Source organism: Gracilinanus agilis, chromosome 3 (genome assembly GCF_016433145.1).
Source record: "Gracilinanus agilis isolate LMUSP501 chromosome 3, AgileGrace, whole genome shotgun sequence".
Classification (NCBI taxonomy): Eukaryota; Metazoa; Chordata; class Mammalia; order Didelphimorphia; family Didelphidae; genus Gracilinanus; species Gracilinanus agilis.
This window is the reverse complement of record NC_058132.1, coordinates 318,581,938-318,596,700: the sequence shown is the minus strand read 5'-3', so window position 1 is coordinate 318,596,700 and position 14,763 is coordinate 318,581,938. Positions and strand designations below refer to the sequence as shown.

General features: G+C 37.7%; 1 protein-coding gene across 1 annotated transcript in view; it reads left to right on the top strand.

Annotated features, from left to right (window-relative positions):
* The window catches only part of ERCC3 (ERCC excision repair 3, TFIIH core complex helicase subunit), a 47,412-nt gene extending 33,660 nt beyond the window's left edge, over positions 1 to 13,752 (top strand). The window contains exons 11-15 of the mRNA XM_044669962.1: positions 2,352 to 2,448; positions 3,387 to 3,504; positions 7,461 to 7,579; positions 12,360 to 12,512; positions 13,230 to 13,752. Coding sequence (XP_044525897.1) covers positions 2,352 to 2,448; positions 3,387 to 3,504; positions 7,461 to 7,579; positions 12,360 to 12,512; positions 13,230 to 13,364 — 622 coding nt within the window. The 3' untranslated portion in view covers positions 13,365 to 13,752. The remainder of the gene's footprint in view (positions 1 to 2,351; positions 2,449 to 3,386; positions 3,505 to 7,460; positions 7,580 to 12,359; positions 12,513 to 13,229) is intronic.
* The last annotated feature ends 1,011 nt before the right edge of the window (positions 13,753 to 14,763 follow it).

Here is a 14,763-nt window from a genome sequence, read left to right as displayed (position 1 = left end):
GAGGCCCTTAAAAAGGCAAATTTAAAAATTATAAGTTTTCTTTCTTTCCCCTCTGTATCTTATTTACCTTTTCATGTTTCTCTTGATTTCTGTGGTTGGATATCAAACTTTCCATTTAGCCCTGGTCTTTTCTGTGCAAATACCTGGAATTCTTCAATTTTGTTGAATGCCCATACTTTCCCCTGGAAATATATAGTCAATTTTTTTTTATAATATTTTTTTTTATTTTAAACCTTTAAGTTCTGTGTATTGACTTATAGGTGGAAGATTGGTAAGGGTAGGCAATGGGGGTCAAGTGACTTGCCCAGGGTCACAGAGCTGGGAAGTGTCTGAGGCCGGATTTGAACCTAGGACCTCCTGTCTCTAGGCCTGGCTCTCAATCCACTGAGCTACCCAGCTGCCCCTATATATAGTCAATTTTGATGGGTAGTTGATCCGTGGTTGCAGGCCTAGCTCTCTTGCCTTTCTGAATATCGTATTCCAAGCCTTGCGATCTTTTAGCGTGGAGGCTCCCAGATCCTGTGTGATCCTGATTGGTGCTCCTTGATATTTGAATTGTTTCTTTCTGGCTTCTAGTAAGATTTTTTCTTTTGCTTGGAAACTCTTGAATTTGGCAATTATATTTCTGCGTGTTTTCTTTTCTTGATCGAATGTCGCAGGTGTTCTATGAATCCTTTCAATGCCTATATTATCCTCTTGTTGTAGGACTTCAGGGCAATTTTGCTGGATTATTTCTGTTAGTATGGAGTCCAGGTTTCTATTAATTTCTGGTTTTTCTGGAAGACCAATTATTCTCAAATTGTCTCTTCTAGACCGGTTTTCTTGGTCTGTCACTCTCTCATTGAGATATTTCATGTTTCCTTCTATTTTTTCAGTCTTTTGACTTTGTTTTATTTGTTCTTGTTGTCTTGAGAGATCATTAGCTTCTAATTGCTCAATTCTACCCTTTAGGGATTGGTTTTCGGCTATAATCTTTCGGTTTTCGGCTATGATCTTTTGATTTTCGGCTGTAATCTTCTGGTTTTTGGCTATAATCTTTCGGTTTTCGGCTACAATCTTCTGGTTTTCGGCCATAATCTTCTGGTATTCCTTTTCAATCTGGACATTTCTGGTGTTCAATTTGCTTATCAGTTCATTTGGTTTCTGAGCCTCACTTTCCAATTGCAAGATTCTACCTTTTAAACAGTTATTTTCTTGCCAGATCTCTTCCATTTTCCTCAAAATCTCAGTTTTGAACTCTTCCATAGCTTGTGAGGAGTTTTCGTTATTTGAGGAGGGTCCGGATGCTTGTTTGTTCTCCTCCTCTGTTTGCTCGGTTGTCTGGATTTTCTCTGTGTAAAAGTTGTCGAGTGTTAAAGACTTCTTTTTCTTGTTGTTAATCTTTCTCTTCTGAACTTCCTGAGACTGGGTGGCCATCGTTAGCCCAGCAGCTTCTCAGGTTTATCCTCGCGCTCAGGGTCTGTCCGCGGTCAAGCCCCCTGGTGGACCCCCTTGGTTGATCGTCTGCCGGAGGTTTCTTTACAAGTCTCCGGGCGCTGCTTCCACAGTCGTATACCCGTCCACACTGGTTCCCCACTCAGGGTTTCAGAGCTTTAGCTAGTGGCTGTGTCTGCCTCCACCCACGCCTCCACTCGTGCCTGCGCCCTGAGCCAGCACTCTGCGCCCTGTGTCCGCTCTCGGCGCCCTGCTCCCACACTCAGATTTTGTGTGCGTTCGTTAGCTTTTTGGGGTCCTAAATCTTGCTGCTCTCAGGAACAGGCCCCGGAGCTGCCAATGACTCGATGGGTGCCCCAAACTTGCTCTATTTCTTTTTAGCTGGCTTCAGCGCTATAGGTGTTGTGTGTGGAGGGGGTGGGGGTGGGGTTGGTTGCTCAGCCCGCGATTTAGTGAGAGCTGTTTCACCCCTTTATAGCATGGAAATGCCTCGATTCCACGTACCTTCCACGCTGTGCCCTGTTGTGGGGTTCCTCCGTTCGTCTGGACTTGTTTTTATGTCCCCTTGAGGAGTTTTGTGTGTTTTGGTCAGGAGAGGTTAAGAGCTGCTTCTTACTCTGCCGCCATCTTAACCCGGAACCTATCCAGAAACAATTTTTGACAATTATTTTCTGACATTTTGCAATTCACATTCCCTCTATCCAATATAGGTTATACCAGTGCTTTTATGCAATACATATTTCAACAATCCCCACATTATGACTTAAGACACATATCACATACTATAAACTCATGCAGGGAATAAAAGTGAAGGATCACAAGCTTATGATAGGTTTTTAAGATATCAGGGGGCCTTCTATAAGCTGGATCTTAACAAGTCATTCCGAGTCTTCTAACTGAGCTGCATTCTTCTCTAGACCCTATATCTATGGTCCTACATCACAAGGGGAAAGGATGCAGATTCTACAAAATTTCAAGCATAATCCAAAGATCAACACTATCTTCATATCCAAAGTAAGTAAGGCCTCCTTCAAGGTGATGTTGTTTTAACAAGAAGAAGGCACTTGGGGGAAAATACAGTTCATAATTTTAACTTCCCCTAGTTGAATGGATGACTCTTGGCTAGTCTGTCCTTAATTTTTACTTGCCATTCTTTGTGCTGACAGAGCAGGAATATAGTGGATAGCCCTAAAGTTATTTCTTTGATTTGACTGTATCATGATTTGAGAGACCACAATTTAACCTTCTTAATTATGCTTTGCTCATGGTAGTACCCAAAATGAGTTTGCATTCTTAGAATATACAAAAGTTTGCCAAGAGGGGATTCTGTCTGGGAGCTTTCAGGGCTTTAAAATAGCCTGAGGATATTCCACAAATGGGATTTTATTGACTTGATTATTCAAGAATGTCAAGGCACTTACTAATCCAAGTGTCAGAGGAATATTAATGCCATTTGATGATATTCTCTTACATTGAATGAGATATTACTTACAGAGTTTGGGATACAGGAATTCTCATATATATTTTATTTCATATTTAACTACATATTTTTTAATTTTATAAATATCTTTTGTATTTATAGTACCTTCATTTCCAAATAATATCCTTTTACTGTCCCCCGTTCAGCATGTCATTCCTTATAACAAAGCATATAGAAGAGAAAAAAAATTTCAGCAAAATCAGATGATATATTAACCATATTTTTAATGGTGTGTGCAGTATTCCCCATTTCTGCCCAGAAGAGAAGCAGTTTTCTTACTTCTTTACTGGAGCCATGCTTAGTCATTTTAGTCACATAGCATTCAGTTTCTTTTTTATTATAATTGTATATGTGTTACTCTTGATTCTGCTTATTTCACTCTGCATCATTTTTAAACTATAGATCTTTTCATTGTTTATTCAAAACCTGGCTCTTGACTAGTCCAAACTCAATACCTACTTCAATTTTGCAGGTAGGAGACACATCATTTGACCTTCCTGAAGCAAATGTTCTAATTCAGATATCTTCTCATGGTGGCTCCCGAAGACAAGAGGCACAAAGGTTGGGGCGGGTACTTCGAGCCAAGAAAGGTAATCTAGTTTTCTCCAGGATCCCTGTGCTCTGGAATTTGTCTTGAAAGATACCACCTATAGAATTCTTCTACTGTTCAGGTTGTTTGTTGAATAGAATAGAGTTCAGTGGAAGTTTGAACTTAGTAATCAAAATCTTTGATCCAAAAATAAAATATTTCTCCTCAGTTTCCAAGGGCAAGATCTACAACCGATGGAGTGTTTGCTAGAATTTTCTAACATTGCTCAAAGATTCTGAGTTAAATGGAAAAGGTTAACCATGAAACTTTTTCATTTGGACATTAATCCAATCATTCACATTGAATTTGAAACTGATGGGCCATTTGCCAGGGGAATGCTCCTCTGGAATTCAACTGAGGGAACCAGAAGCCAAATATACTGACCCTGAGGACTAAGGATGTCTTTATACAAAAAAGACCTGATGGGGAAAGATTTGAAGCTAAAGTTATTTATGGGGCAGCAAGAAAAGAAAAACAAGCTTAAAATCCCTGAGACACAAGAGGTATTATGAAAAATGGAAACTGGATCAAAAATGAAAAGGAGTAATGCACCACCAATGAAGATGAAATTAAAGCAATTATTAGGAGCTATTTTGTCCACTTATATGCCAACAAATCTGATTATTTAATGAATGAATATTTTCAAAAATATAAATTGCCCAGGTTAACAGAAAAGGAAACAATTCTTTTTTTTTTTTTTAAACCCTTACCTTCTGTCTTGGAGCCAAGGCAGAAGAATGGTAAGGGTAGGCAATGAGAGTCAAGTGACTTGCCCAGGGTCACACAGCTGGGAAGTGTCTGAGGCCAGATTTGAACCTAGGACCTCCCAACCCTAGGCCTGGCTCTCAATCCACTAAGCTACCCAGCTGCCCCCTAGAAAACAGAATTCTTAAATAACTCTCTTAGAAAAAAAAAATTGAAGAATCTATAAATGAGCTCCCTAAGGAAAAAAAAATCCCCAGGACCAGATGAATTCTACCAAACCTTTTTAATTCAAATACTATATAAATTATGGGAAAATAGACAAAGATGGAATCCTACCAAATTCCTTTTGCGACACAAATATGGTGCTGATACCTAAACTGGGAAGAGCAAAAACAGGAAAAAAATTATAGGCCAGTTTCCCTAATGAATAGTTGCAAAATTTTTAAATAAAATACTAGCAAGGAAACTACAGCAATATATCATAAGGATCATTCAGTATGATCAAGTGGATTTTATTACAGAAAAGCACGGATGGTTCAGAATTAGGAAAACTATCAGCAAAAATCGAAACCAAACCCTTGACTTTGAATCATAAACTAGAGGGGATGCGGGCAGAACCACATTTGCAAAATTCAAAATAGAAAGACATAATCATATTCCACAGCCAGCATCCTTATTAGCCATGATTTGGTATTTCCAACAAGGATACCAAGGACTTGGTGAATTGTGGATTAGAGGAAACTGTTTTTTTGGAGATGGGGTCGCAAGGGAGTAAGCACTACAACACTTCCGAGACTATGTTAGATGAGGAAGTCTGAAGGAATCTGAAATGGATAACTCCCTTCTCACCTGTCAGTGATTCTATATTGCTTAAAGCAGAATCCTGGGTTGTGAACTTTTTATTTAAAGATATATTTTTGATGACCATTTTGTAGTCCCATGTATTTTTATGCATTAATAAACAATATTCTGAAAAGAGGCCCTTAGGCTTCACTAGACCACCAGAGGGGTCTGTGACACATGCAAAAAAAAAAAAAAAAAAGCTTAAGAAGCTTTTTTTCTTTTTAAACCCTTACCTTCTATCTTAGAATCAAATACTGTGTGTTGGTTCCAAGGCAGAAGAGTGATAAGGGATAGGCAATGGGAGTTAAGTGACTTGCCCAGGGTCACAACACTTAAGCTAAGTGTTTGAGGCCACATTTGAACTCAGGACCTCTCTCTGAGCCACCTATGTGCCCCACTAAGAAGCTTTTAATAGGGACCTAAATATTAACTCTTAAAAGTTTTGAAGGGAATTGAGCTGCCTTACAGAGATCTGGCGCCTGTTTCTATGTCCTAGTGAGTACTATTGGATGGGATCCCTCTAGAATAGGAGTGAGGTGATTAGGAAAAGAAGAATAGGGTCCTAGGACCTGGGTTTAAATCCTGACTCCATCACTAGTTTCTGTGTTGTGACTTCATGCAAACTATTTTATTTCTGGGCCTTAGTTTTCTTACCTATATCATGAGCCAGATGTGTAGTAGATGACCTTATTCAGCTCTAAATTTTGTGATCCTTTGTTTGGAGAAGAGGCTGGGAAAGGTCTAGAGCCATAACAGCAGATAATCTACTCTAATCTCATTTAAAATTTGGGTTATATGGTGAGACCATATCTTCAGAAATATATTTCAAAAAGAGCATATTACCTAAATCAAGTATTAGATACCTTATCTGGGGACGACTTCTGTTTTCCTCTACTGCCTTTTCTGTGACTATATTTAGAGTTTCCAGTTTCTGTGAAGACTGCCTGTCTCAATATAGAATATTAATTATTAAATTTTAACTTGCGCCTATATTGTATATATGTATATACTCTTGCTTCACAAGACCCAGTTTATGAAATGGTTCAAACCCTGAACCAAATTTATTATCTTCCCGAAAGGCTGAGAAGGGGAAAGTGATGCCAAAAATATGGTCATTGAAAAATGTGTTACTGTTCTGTTTTAGAATTCATTGGAAACATTACATCATCAAGCCCCCTTTTTGTAGGGATGAAGTAGAAGGGCAGGGCACAAAGTAAACTCATTTATTCTGTCTACCTCTTTTTGTGGCTAGGGAATTCTGTTATTTTGGTTAGTGCCAGGTCATCCATGCTATGGAAATTCTATGTTTAAATACAATTTGAAAAAACTAACTAAAAAACATATGAAAAAAATATCCTAGTTTTTAAATAGTCCAATGATTTTTAAATTATTTCCCTTTAACCTATTCCAGGTCAGTTATTTTGTATGTCAGATGCCTTATACTTTTTCCAGTTTTTTTCAGTTGTTTGATTTTTGTTATAATATTTCTTGCTATCTCATGAAATCATTGATTCATGTTTGATCTAATTCTCAGGGAGTTCATTTCTTGGATAAGGTTCATAAGAGATTTTATTTCTTTTTTTAATCTCTTATAATATTTTTTCCCTAGATATTCATCTAGTCCTTGTGGAAAAAGTTTTTTTCCTTTAAATCACAGATTGTAGTTGTCACAAAGTAAGTCTCCTTTTGAGAGTTCTCTAGATTTGTAATTTTTTTATGCAAGGATTTACTACTTCTCTAGCCTTAGTTCCTGATCTGGGGCTTTTTCTCTGGACTTCTTCCATCCCCTACTGTGCTTTTTAATAAAATAGTTAGCTCTGCTTGGTCTTTCCTCAGACTTCTGTGGTAAACTTCACCTGTCAGGATTAAGTCACATCCTCACCCTCCCCTCAATCTTTGAAGTTCAGAGTGCTAGATCTTCAGGGATCTCTCTGACTATTAGGGATTTCAGAACTTCTGAGCCTGAAGTGTCTCAGTCTTGAGCTCTGATTGATTATTCTCAAGAACTTCCCAGGTCTTCACCCATTTGTCTACCCTCTGTGGGCCTTTCCAACCCTCCTCAGGCTTTCTTAAAGGAACCCTCTGTTTTTGCTGCCTCAGGACATGGAAGACACATGTTCCTAACCATCTTTGGTCATACTGGGTTATTGTTGACTTTGCTAGATGTGGGCTTCCTTCTTTATTGTCCTTTGCTTTTGGCTGACCTCCTATACAGTTGGGATGGAAGATATCATAGTAGTCTCCCTTCAGATATTTGGTCATTATTCAGTCTAGTACAAACTGTATAGTCTTCCTGGAGTGAATACATGTTGGTCAGGCAATCTACCTTCCATTCGAGCCTCCATCTTAATAGGAAATCTCACATCCTGTTTTTTTACAAACTAATATCTATTGTCTCATGTCTCCTAGGAATGGTTGCAGAGGAGTATAATGCCTTCTTCTATTCGTTGGTATCCCAAGATACACAGGAAATGGCATATTCAACCAAACGGCAGAGGTTCCTGGTAGATCAAGGTTATAGCTTTAAGGTAAGTTGTACTGGGTTCCTTTTCCCATTAGGACAAGTGCTAGAAGGAAGGTTTCAGCCTCAGAAGGAAGTGGTGACCACTGTTAATATTTGCTCAAGAAAAACTTTAGGCATAGAGAATCACTAGGTAGTTAAAGATCTTATATAAGTCCTTCTTTGTCTCTGGATGAATTGTTGGTTAACTAATTAGGAAGGTACTTAATTGGGGGCTTGAAGAAAAGCCTTTAGTGCCTTTCCAAAACAGTAACTAGAGGACACAGGCAAATTTCTTGGTAGAATGGAAAGGGAATGTTGGAAGAAGAAAATAAGTGGCCAATTAGAAAATGAGCTAAATATGTTGAAACTTGGGATGCTTTGGAAGTTCTGACAAGTTTCTAAATCAAATTTTGGGGTTAGAATAGAGGTGAGGTGAGAGAGCACATACAAGAAAAAAAAAGAGAGAAAATTCAAGTAAAAAGATCCATAACGGCCTTCTAATTGTCAAAATAAATTAGCATGTCTTAGTCTTTCTGGCTTTCATTCATGCACAGCACTCCTTACTCTTCACATCACTGGGCAACTAGCTGGTGTTGTAGATAGAGCACTGGACTTGAAATCAGGAAGACTCATCTTCATGAGTTGGAATCCAGTCTCATTAGCTGTGTGACCCTGGGCAAGTCACTTAATTAACCCTATTGACCTAGAGAAGGAAATGGCAAACCACTTCATTATCTTTGCCAAGAAAAACCCAAATAGGGTCACGAAGAGTCAGACATGACTGAAACAACTAGCCATTTGGTAATACTAATCCTTCTTTAGTTTGCCATAGTTAGGAAGTTTGAGGTTGAGAGGGTCATTTAAGGCACATTATTAATTGCTTAGGGCAGATAGGTGGCACAGTAGATAAAGGACTGGGCCTTTATTCAAGAAGACTCATCTTCCTGAGTTCAGATCTAACCTCAGACACTTACTCACTGTGTGACTATGGGCAGGTTACTTTACTATTTTGCCTCAGTTTCCTCATCTATAAAATGAGTTGGAAAAGGAAATGACAGTCCACTCCAGTATCTTTGCCAAGAAAATTCCTAGTGGGGTCACGAAAAGCCCAAGATGGCAGGAAAATGGCTGAACAACCACAATAAATTTGACCACTTAAAAGATTTTACAAGGATAGGTTATTGTGGCTTGATTCATCTTGTGCCTTGGCTTTCCTTTTTAGGATACTTACTCTGCCTAGCAAGTCAGTGTCAGAATTTAGTGTCCTAAATGAGTTATGTGGGGAAGGAATGAGCAGCAGAGGTGGTTATTAGGGTATTGAGGGCACACATTAAAAGGTTATCTGCCTCTTTCCATACAACCGTTGTATCACAAATCTGTTAAAACTCTTAATTCTAAATAATTTATCTCTAGAAAGGATAAGGTTCACTTTCCACTAATATTGAACAGATTTTATCTTAAGAGAAAGGCATGGAACTTTTTTTGTTTTTTAATTTTCATTTCCAGGTAGAGTTAGGATTAGACTAGAGACTGATAGAGAAGCAGGATACCTGGGTTTGGGACACAGTTCTGCCAAGGAGTTTTCTTTTTTAATCTTAAGTATTTTGTTTGAGGAAAAGTAAGGGATCCAGTGTCATTGAATTTGTAGAGAGGTGTAAGTTTTTAAAAAGAGGGTACAGATGATGAAGGGCTTTGAATGCCAAAAGATTTTATATTTGATCCAAGGTGTTGCTATTCTTTAGGAATACATGAATTAAGGAAAGGCCCCTCACCATCCTGGTTACCCTTCTCTAGATACTCTTGGGCTCTTTAATGTCCTTCCTAAACTGTGACCCCCAAAACTGATTTTGTGTCCAGGACCTCCTTATTCCTGGAAGCTATAGTTATCATAATGCAGTGCAAGATTGTTTTATACATTGTGGGGCGGGGGGTAGCTGCCATCGCACTACTGACTCATATTGAGACTTGAAGTCACCTTAACCCTACAGATCTCTTTTCTACACCCTACACTCTACCATGATTCTCCCATACTGTACTTGTAGAAATAATTTTTTTTTAACTCATATAAGGCTCTATATTGGATTTCACTTTATCGAATAAGCCTCAATGTTCTAGCCCAGTGATGGGCAAACTACAACTGCGGGCCAGATGCAGCCCCCTGAAATGTTCTATCCGGCTGCCCAACATTAACAAATACAATGAGTAGGATATAATACAATGAAACTTCGAAAGAGTTGCCTTAGAAACAGACTGACAGATGAGCATTTCCTATAAAAAGTTTGCCCATCACTGTTCTAACCTATCAAAAATCTTTTCGGATTCCAACTTTATTATCCAAAGTATTAGCTATTCTACATAAGGTTGTGCCATCTACAAATTTAATATCATCTATGCCTTTATCCACATAATTGATAAAAATGTTAAAACAGCACAGAGTTGACCACAGATTTATGGGACATTCCATTGGAGACAATCTGCCAAGTTGAAATCAAACTGTCATTGACTAAGACAGCCAATTGCAAATCCACTTAATTGTATTATAGTCTAATCTGTATCTCTCTGTGTTTCCACAAGAAAAGTACAAGTTCTTCTATCAAATACTTTGATAAAATCTAGATATATTGCAGACTTTTTAATTTTGTCTTTGTCAGCACCTAATATTTTCCTCTGCGTCTAGAAGATGTTTAATAAAAGTCTATTGGATTGTTGCCCAAATCACAACACAGCTAGTAAATGAGAGAGCTAAGACATAAAACCCAAGTCTTCCATAGTCACAGCTCTTTCCCCTTTGCATTCTTCCAATAAATGTCAAGATTGATTCTAAGAGTTGGAGCAGTAAAACCATTTTCATTGATAACTGATAATAGTGCCCAGATTTTTTATGTTTAACCCTGATACTTGGTGGCTAATGACTATGAATGTAATTTTATAACCCAGAGAATTGATAATGATCTCTCCATTACAGTGGTGAATAATTTTTGTAAGCATACTTCATCCATGTGGTGTCTTCTAAGGAATCTTGAATGATCTTGATGTATAGATGGGTGACATCTTGGTGTAAAAGAACCTATAAGGCAGCATTTTGTTCTCCCAGATCAGTTTTTTTCATAATCAATAAATAATAGGAATAATGGAATCTGATGTTCTCTACCTCTTTCAGTTAATTGCCAGATGGTAAAGAAGTGATCCATTATTAAATATGACTTAAAAATTGCTTATTTCTTCCTAATGTCTTCATTGAGGATGTTATTTATATATAAATTTCTTATGAAATTTTTTGTATAGAAAGGAAAATAGTCCAATAGGTCAGTAATTACTAATGTTTTCTTGATAACCCTTTTTCAGTATTAATATGGTCCCATATTTTTTCCATGGTTTTTTAGTATCTTTTCTTCCTCCATATTCTTTGTATATAAATCCCTTTACACTTCTTTCACCTCCATCAAGAATCTTCTCTTACATTTGGTCCAGTCTAACTGCTTTTTCATGTCTTTGTTCTCTTTGTCATTTTCTTCTATTCTGTAAGTTTCCACAGTAATGTGATATTAGGGTCTCCTTCAAGCGTCAATAATTCTTCTATCCATGATTCAAGGATCAGTGTTGAAAAGTTTTTTTGCAAATCTTATGTATTTTTCTTCTGTTCATTGCCTTTCCATTTTAATATTTGAAAGTTCTTGGTCTGATTTTATTTTATTAGATATCTTGCAAAGCTTTCTTTAAACTGGTTTAACCTTTCACCGTTTCATTCTGCTTTATTAGACAATATTGCCCATAATTATTCATCTTTATTCTTTGTAAGATTTTCCTGATGAGTTTATATTCTAATTTGGCATACTTTGACCAAATATGAGGCTTGCTAACAGAGCATTTTCTCTTTGGTCTTTTGTGGCAACTAATTTACATTGGTTAAGTTTCTGATCAGTGTCAATATAATTTCTGGTGTCCATTTCCCATTTTTTATTTTTGATAACTTGTTTAATGCAAGATTGCTTAGTAAAGTAGTTTTAAATGTGCAGCATAATCTTTTCTTAACCTTCATTTTACAACTCCTGATCTTATTTCTTATGACTCATTATTCAAACTCTATAGAACTGACTCAAGGATAAACTCCCTCAATAGTAACAAGTTTTTTCCTATCTATTAAAATGTAGAAGTTTGTTCTTTGGTGTTCATATTGTCTACTGGTTCATCTCTTAAAGTAGGTTTTTGTGACGGGTCCTATGTGTAAAGTAACTGGGTTGGACTAAAAGACCCCAAAGGTATCTTATAGCTCTATATGATTTATGAATCCATCCCCAACACAGAGATTGCTGCCCTGTTTACAGTGTGTCAGGAGAGTCATATTCATATGTTAAGTACTATGTTATCAGGTGTTCTTTTCCCACACAACCCACTTGCTATGAAATCAAGGTGCTGGATCTCTTTCTTAAGCAGCACATTATTTCATGGTGAACCAGAGAGAAGCAAAACGACCAACTCTCCCAACCTACAAATGGTCCAAAAAGCCCCTCTCAGTCCTCGCACTGGCCTTTTATGACCCTTCCTTATCTTACTTCTTGTCTCTCTGGTTTCTACTAATTTTCACTGTGAGCTGGTATAACTTTACATATCTCTATGGTAAAAAGACCTCCAGGTCACCAGTTAAATTAAAGAGAAGGGTTAAGAATTCCCTTTTATATTCTTTTTTTGTTACTCTTTTGGTCAAAATATGGTCAAAGTCATTGATGATTATTAAGTTCATAATAAAGAAAATATTTTAATGGCTATCAAAAGAGAACAAGTCTTTGCCATTTTCTCCTTTACAGGTAATTACAAAGCTTGCTGGTATGGAGGAAGAAGAATTGGCATTTTCATCTAAAGAGGAACAGCAGCAGCTTCTGCAGAAAGTCTTGGCAGCCACTGACTTAGATGCTGAGGAGGAGGTGGTAGCAGGAGAATTTGGCTCCAGATCCACTCAGGTGAGTTGGCAGAAAGCCAGACTTGATAGTTGTTCTTGTCATGTGGGTTTCAGGCTTCAACTTATGCAAAGAAGAGGGTTCTTAACATTTAGTTCCAAAGAAGTAGATGTGATTTTCCCCAATGATTCTTCTTGTTGAGTCTATAGAAGAAAATGTTATTAAGAGCTATGAGTTAATTAAATATCCTGGGCCTGCCATTAACTAGTATGTGGCTTTTGGGCAGGTCAGTTGAACCTCAGTTTCTAAGTCAGTCACATAAGGGTAATAAACCTTAGACCTTTTGACAATATAAGGTGATTAAGGATCAACTAAGATAATAGGGAAAAATTTTTTGGGTTGTAGTCTTTTCTTGTGCTCTCCCCAGCTTTAGAAACCCCTGAAAGACATCTCTGTCTTGCAGACTCATAGATATGAGGTATATTTGGGGGCACCCTTTGTGTTAATTTGTTTATCTATTGATTACCCTTAAGGAATAACCCTGAGAAGTAACCTACTATTGAAGCCTGAAATTAAATTTCTTGAGATGCTTTTGACGTTAGTTTTACACATATTTTTTGGATGTTCTGATTAAGATGGAAATGAAGAAGCCTTCTTTTGTCCCTGAGGAACGGGGAACACTACACTTCATCTCCTACTTCCCTGAACTTGCATTATCTGTCCCCCATGTCTGTAGTACTACACCCTGCCCCTTCACTTCTTTGTTTTCTACCCACTCAGGTGTCCCGTCGTTTTGGCACGATGAGCTCCATGTCTGGCGCAGATGACACTGTTTATATGGAATACCATGCTTCTAGGAGCAAAGCATCTGTAAATAAGCATGTCCACCCACTTTTCAAACGCTTCAGAAAATGATGTCAATGCAAGCTACTTAGTTAAGGACTGTATGTTTTGTACAACAACTTCCAAACCCTGAAGCATGAAGCAGAGCCTTTGGATTTCCAAAAGAATGCTTTATTTTTTGCTAGCGTTGGTTAAAATGGTCCAAACTAAATAACCAACGTTAGCCACACTGAGGAAATGTAAATGCAGCAAGCTTTTGGGTACAACTTTGTGGTACTCCAAGCATAATAAAAGAAAATTATTTTTGTCTTTTCTAACCACTTTTCAAACTCAATTTGGAAAGAGGCTCTTGTGTGTAAAAATTTGTAACAGCAGTAAAATTTATATATATGAATGTTTTATTAAATGAACATTAAACTTTTGTGAGAAAAGTTAAATGGCCTCTTTTCCTGAAAACCTCTATTGATTCCCTTATTTATGAGTAGAGATTTGTCACTTTGGATGGGAGATCGGTGATTATTTCTATCCCTGATTTAGATATCCATGGATTCTTAATTCAGATGGATAAGCCAAGATCATGGACTCTTCCCCAAAAACAAATTGCTTCAGGGGCAGCTGAGTAGCTCAGTGGATTGAGAGCCAGGCCTAGAGACATGAGGTCCTAGGTTCAAATATGACCTTAGAGACTTCCTAGGTGTGTGACCCTGGGCAAGTCACTTGACCCCCATTGCCTAGCCCTTACCACTCTTCTGCCATAGAACTAATATATAGTATTGATTCTAAGGTGGAAGATAAAGGTTTTTAAAAAAAAAAAAAAGGAGCTTTGTCCTATTTTGTGGCTACTGGCTGCATCCTTTCAGTCACAGAGAAAGAGACTGATCAATTAGATATGCCCCTATAGTCGTAGAAATGGGTCACACCACAGGTTGCTATAGGTAATGAATTAACTGCATTATTTTCAAATTCATGAGGGACCACATTTTTTTCTCCAAATGTCAAGCTATAGCCCCTCTGGCTTGCATGTTTTTTCTTTAATAACATTTTCCCTTCTTGGCCTTCCTTCTCATATTACTCTTGTTGGGGAAAAAAGAAGTTGGGGGAGGGGGGAGGCAAAAGTAAGCTAGGAATGTAGCCCTGATATAAGGAAACACTTTTCCTCTGATTAAGTTTGGGCTGCAGCCTAAGTGGCCTTGGTTATTTCTCTATATTTTAATAGGAAACAGTGGGTGTCATGTGTTTTTCATAGCTGTGTAAAGTAATACCCTCTATTAAATGACCCTTTACCACTGGGGGGTTTTTGTTTGTTTCTTCCAAACCCCTTACAATTCTAGAACAGCAATTCTTTTTCATTATTGCAATAAAGCATCAGTCTGAAGGCAGCTTCCTGGTAAAACAAACTGCCCAGCAACCCACGATGGATTAGAAGACAATAGTGCCTCTTGTTCCAGTAAGATGTAGCTAGAACTAGAAC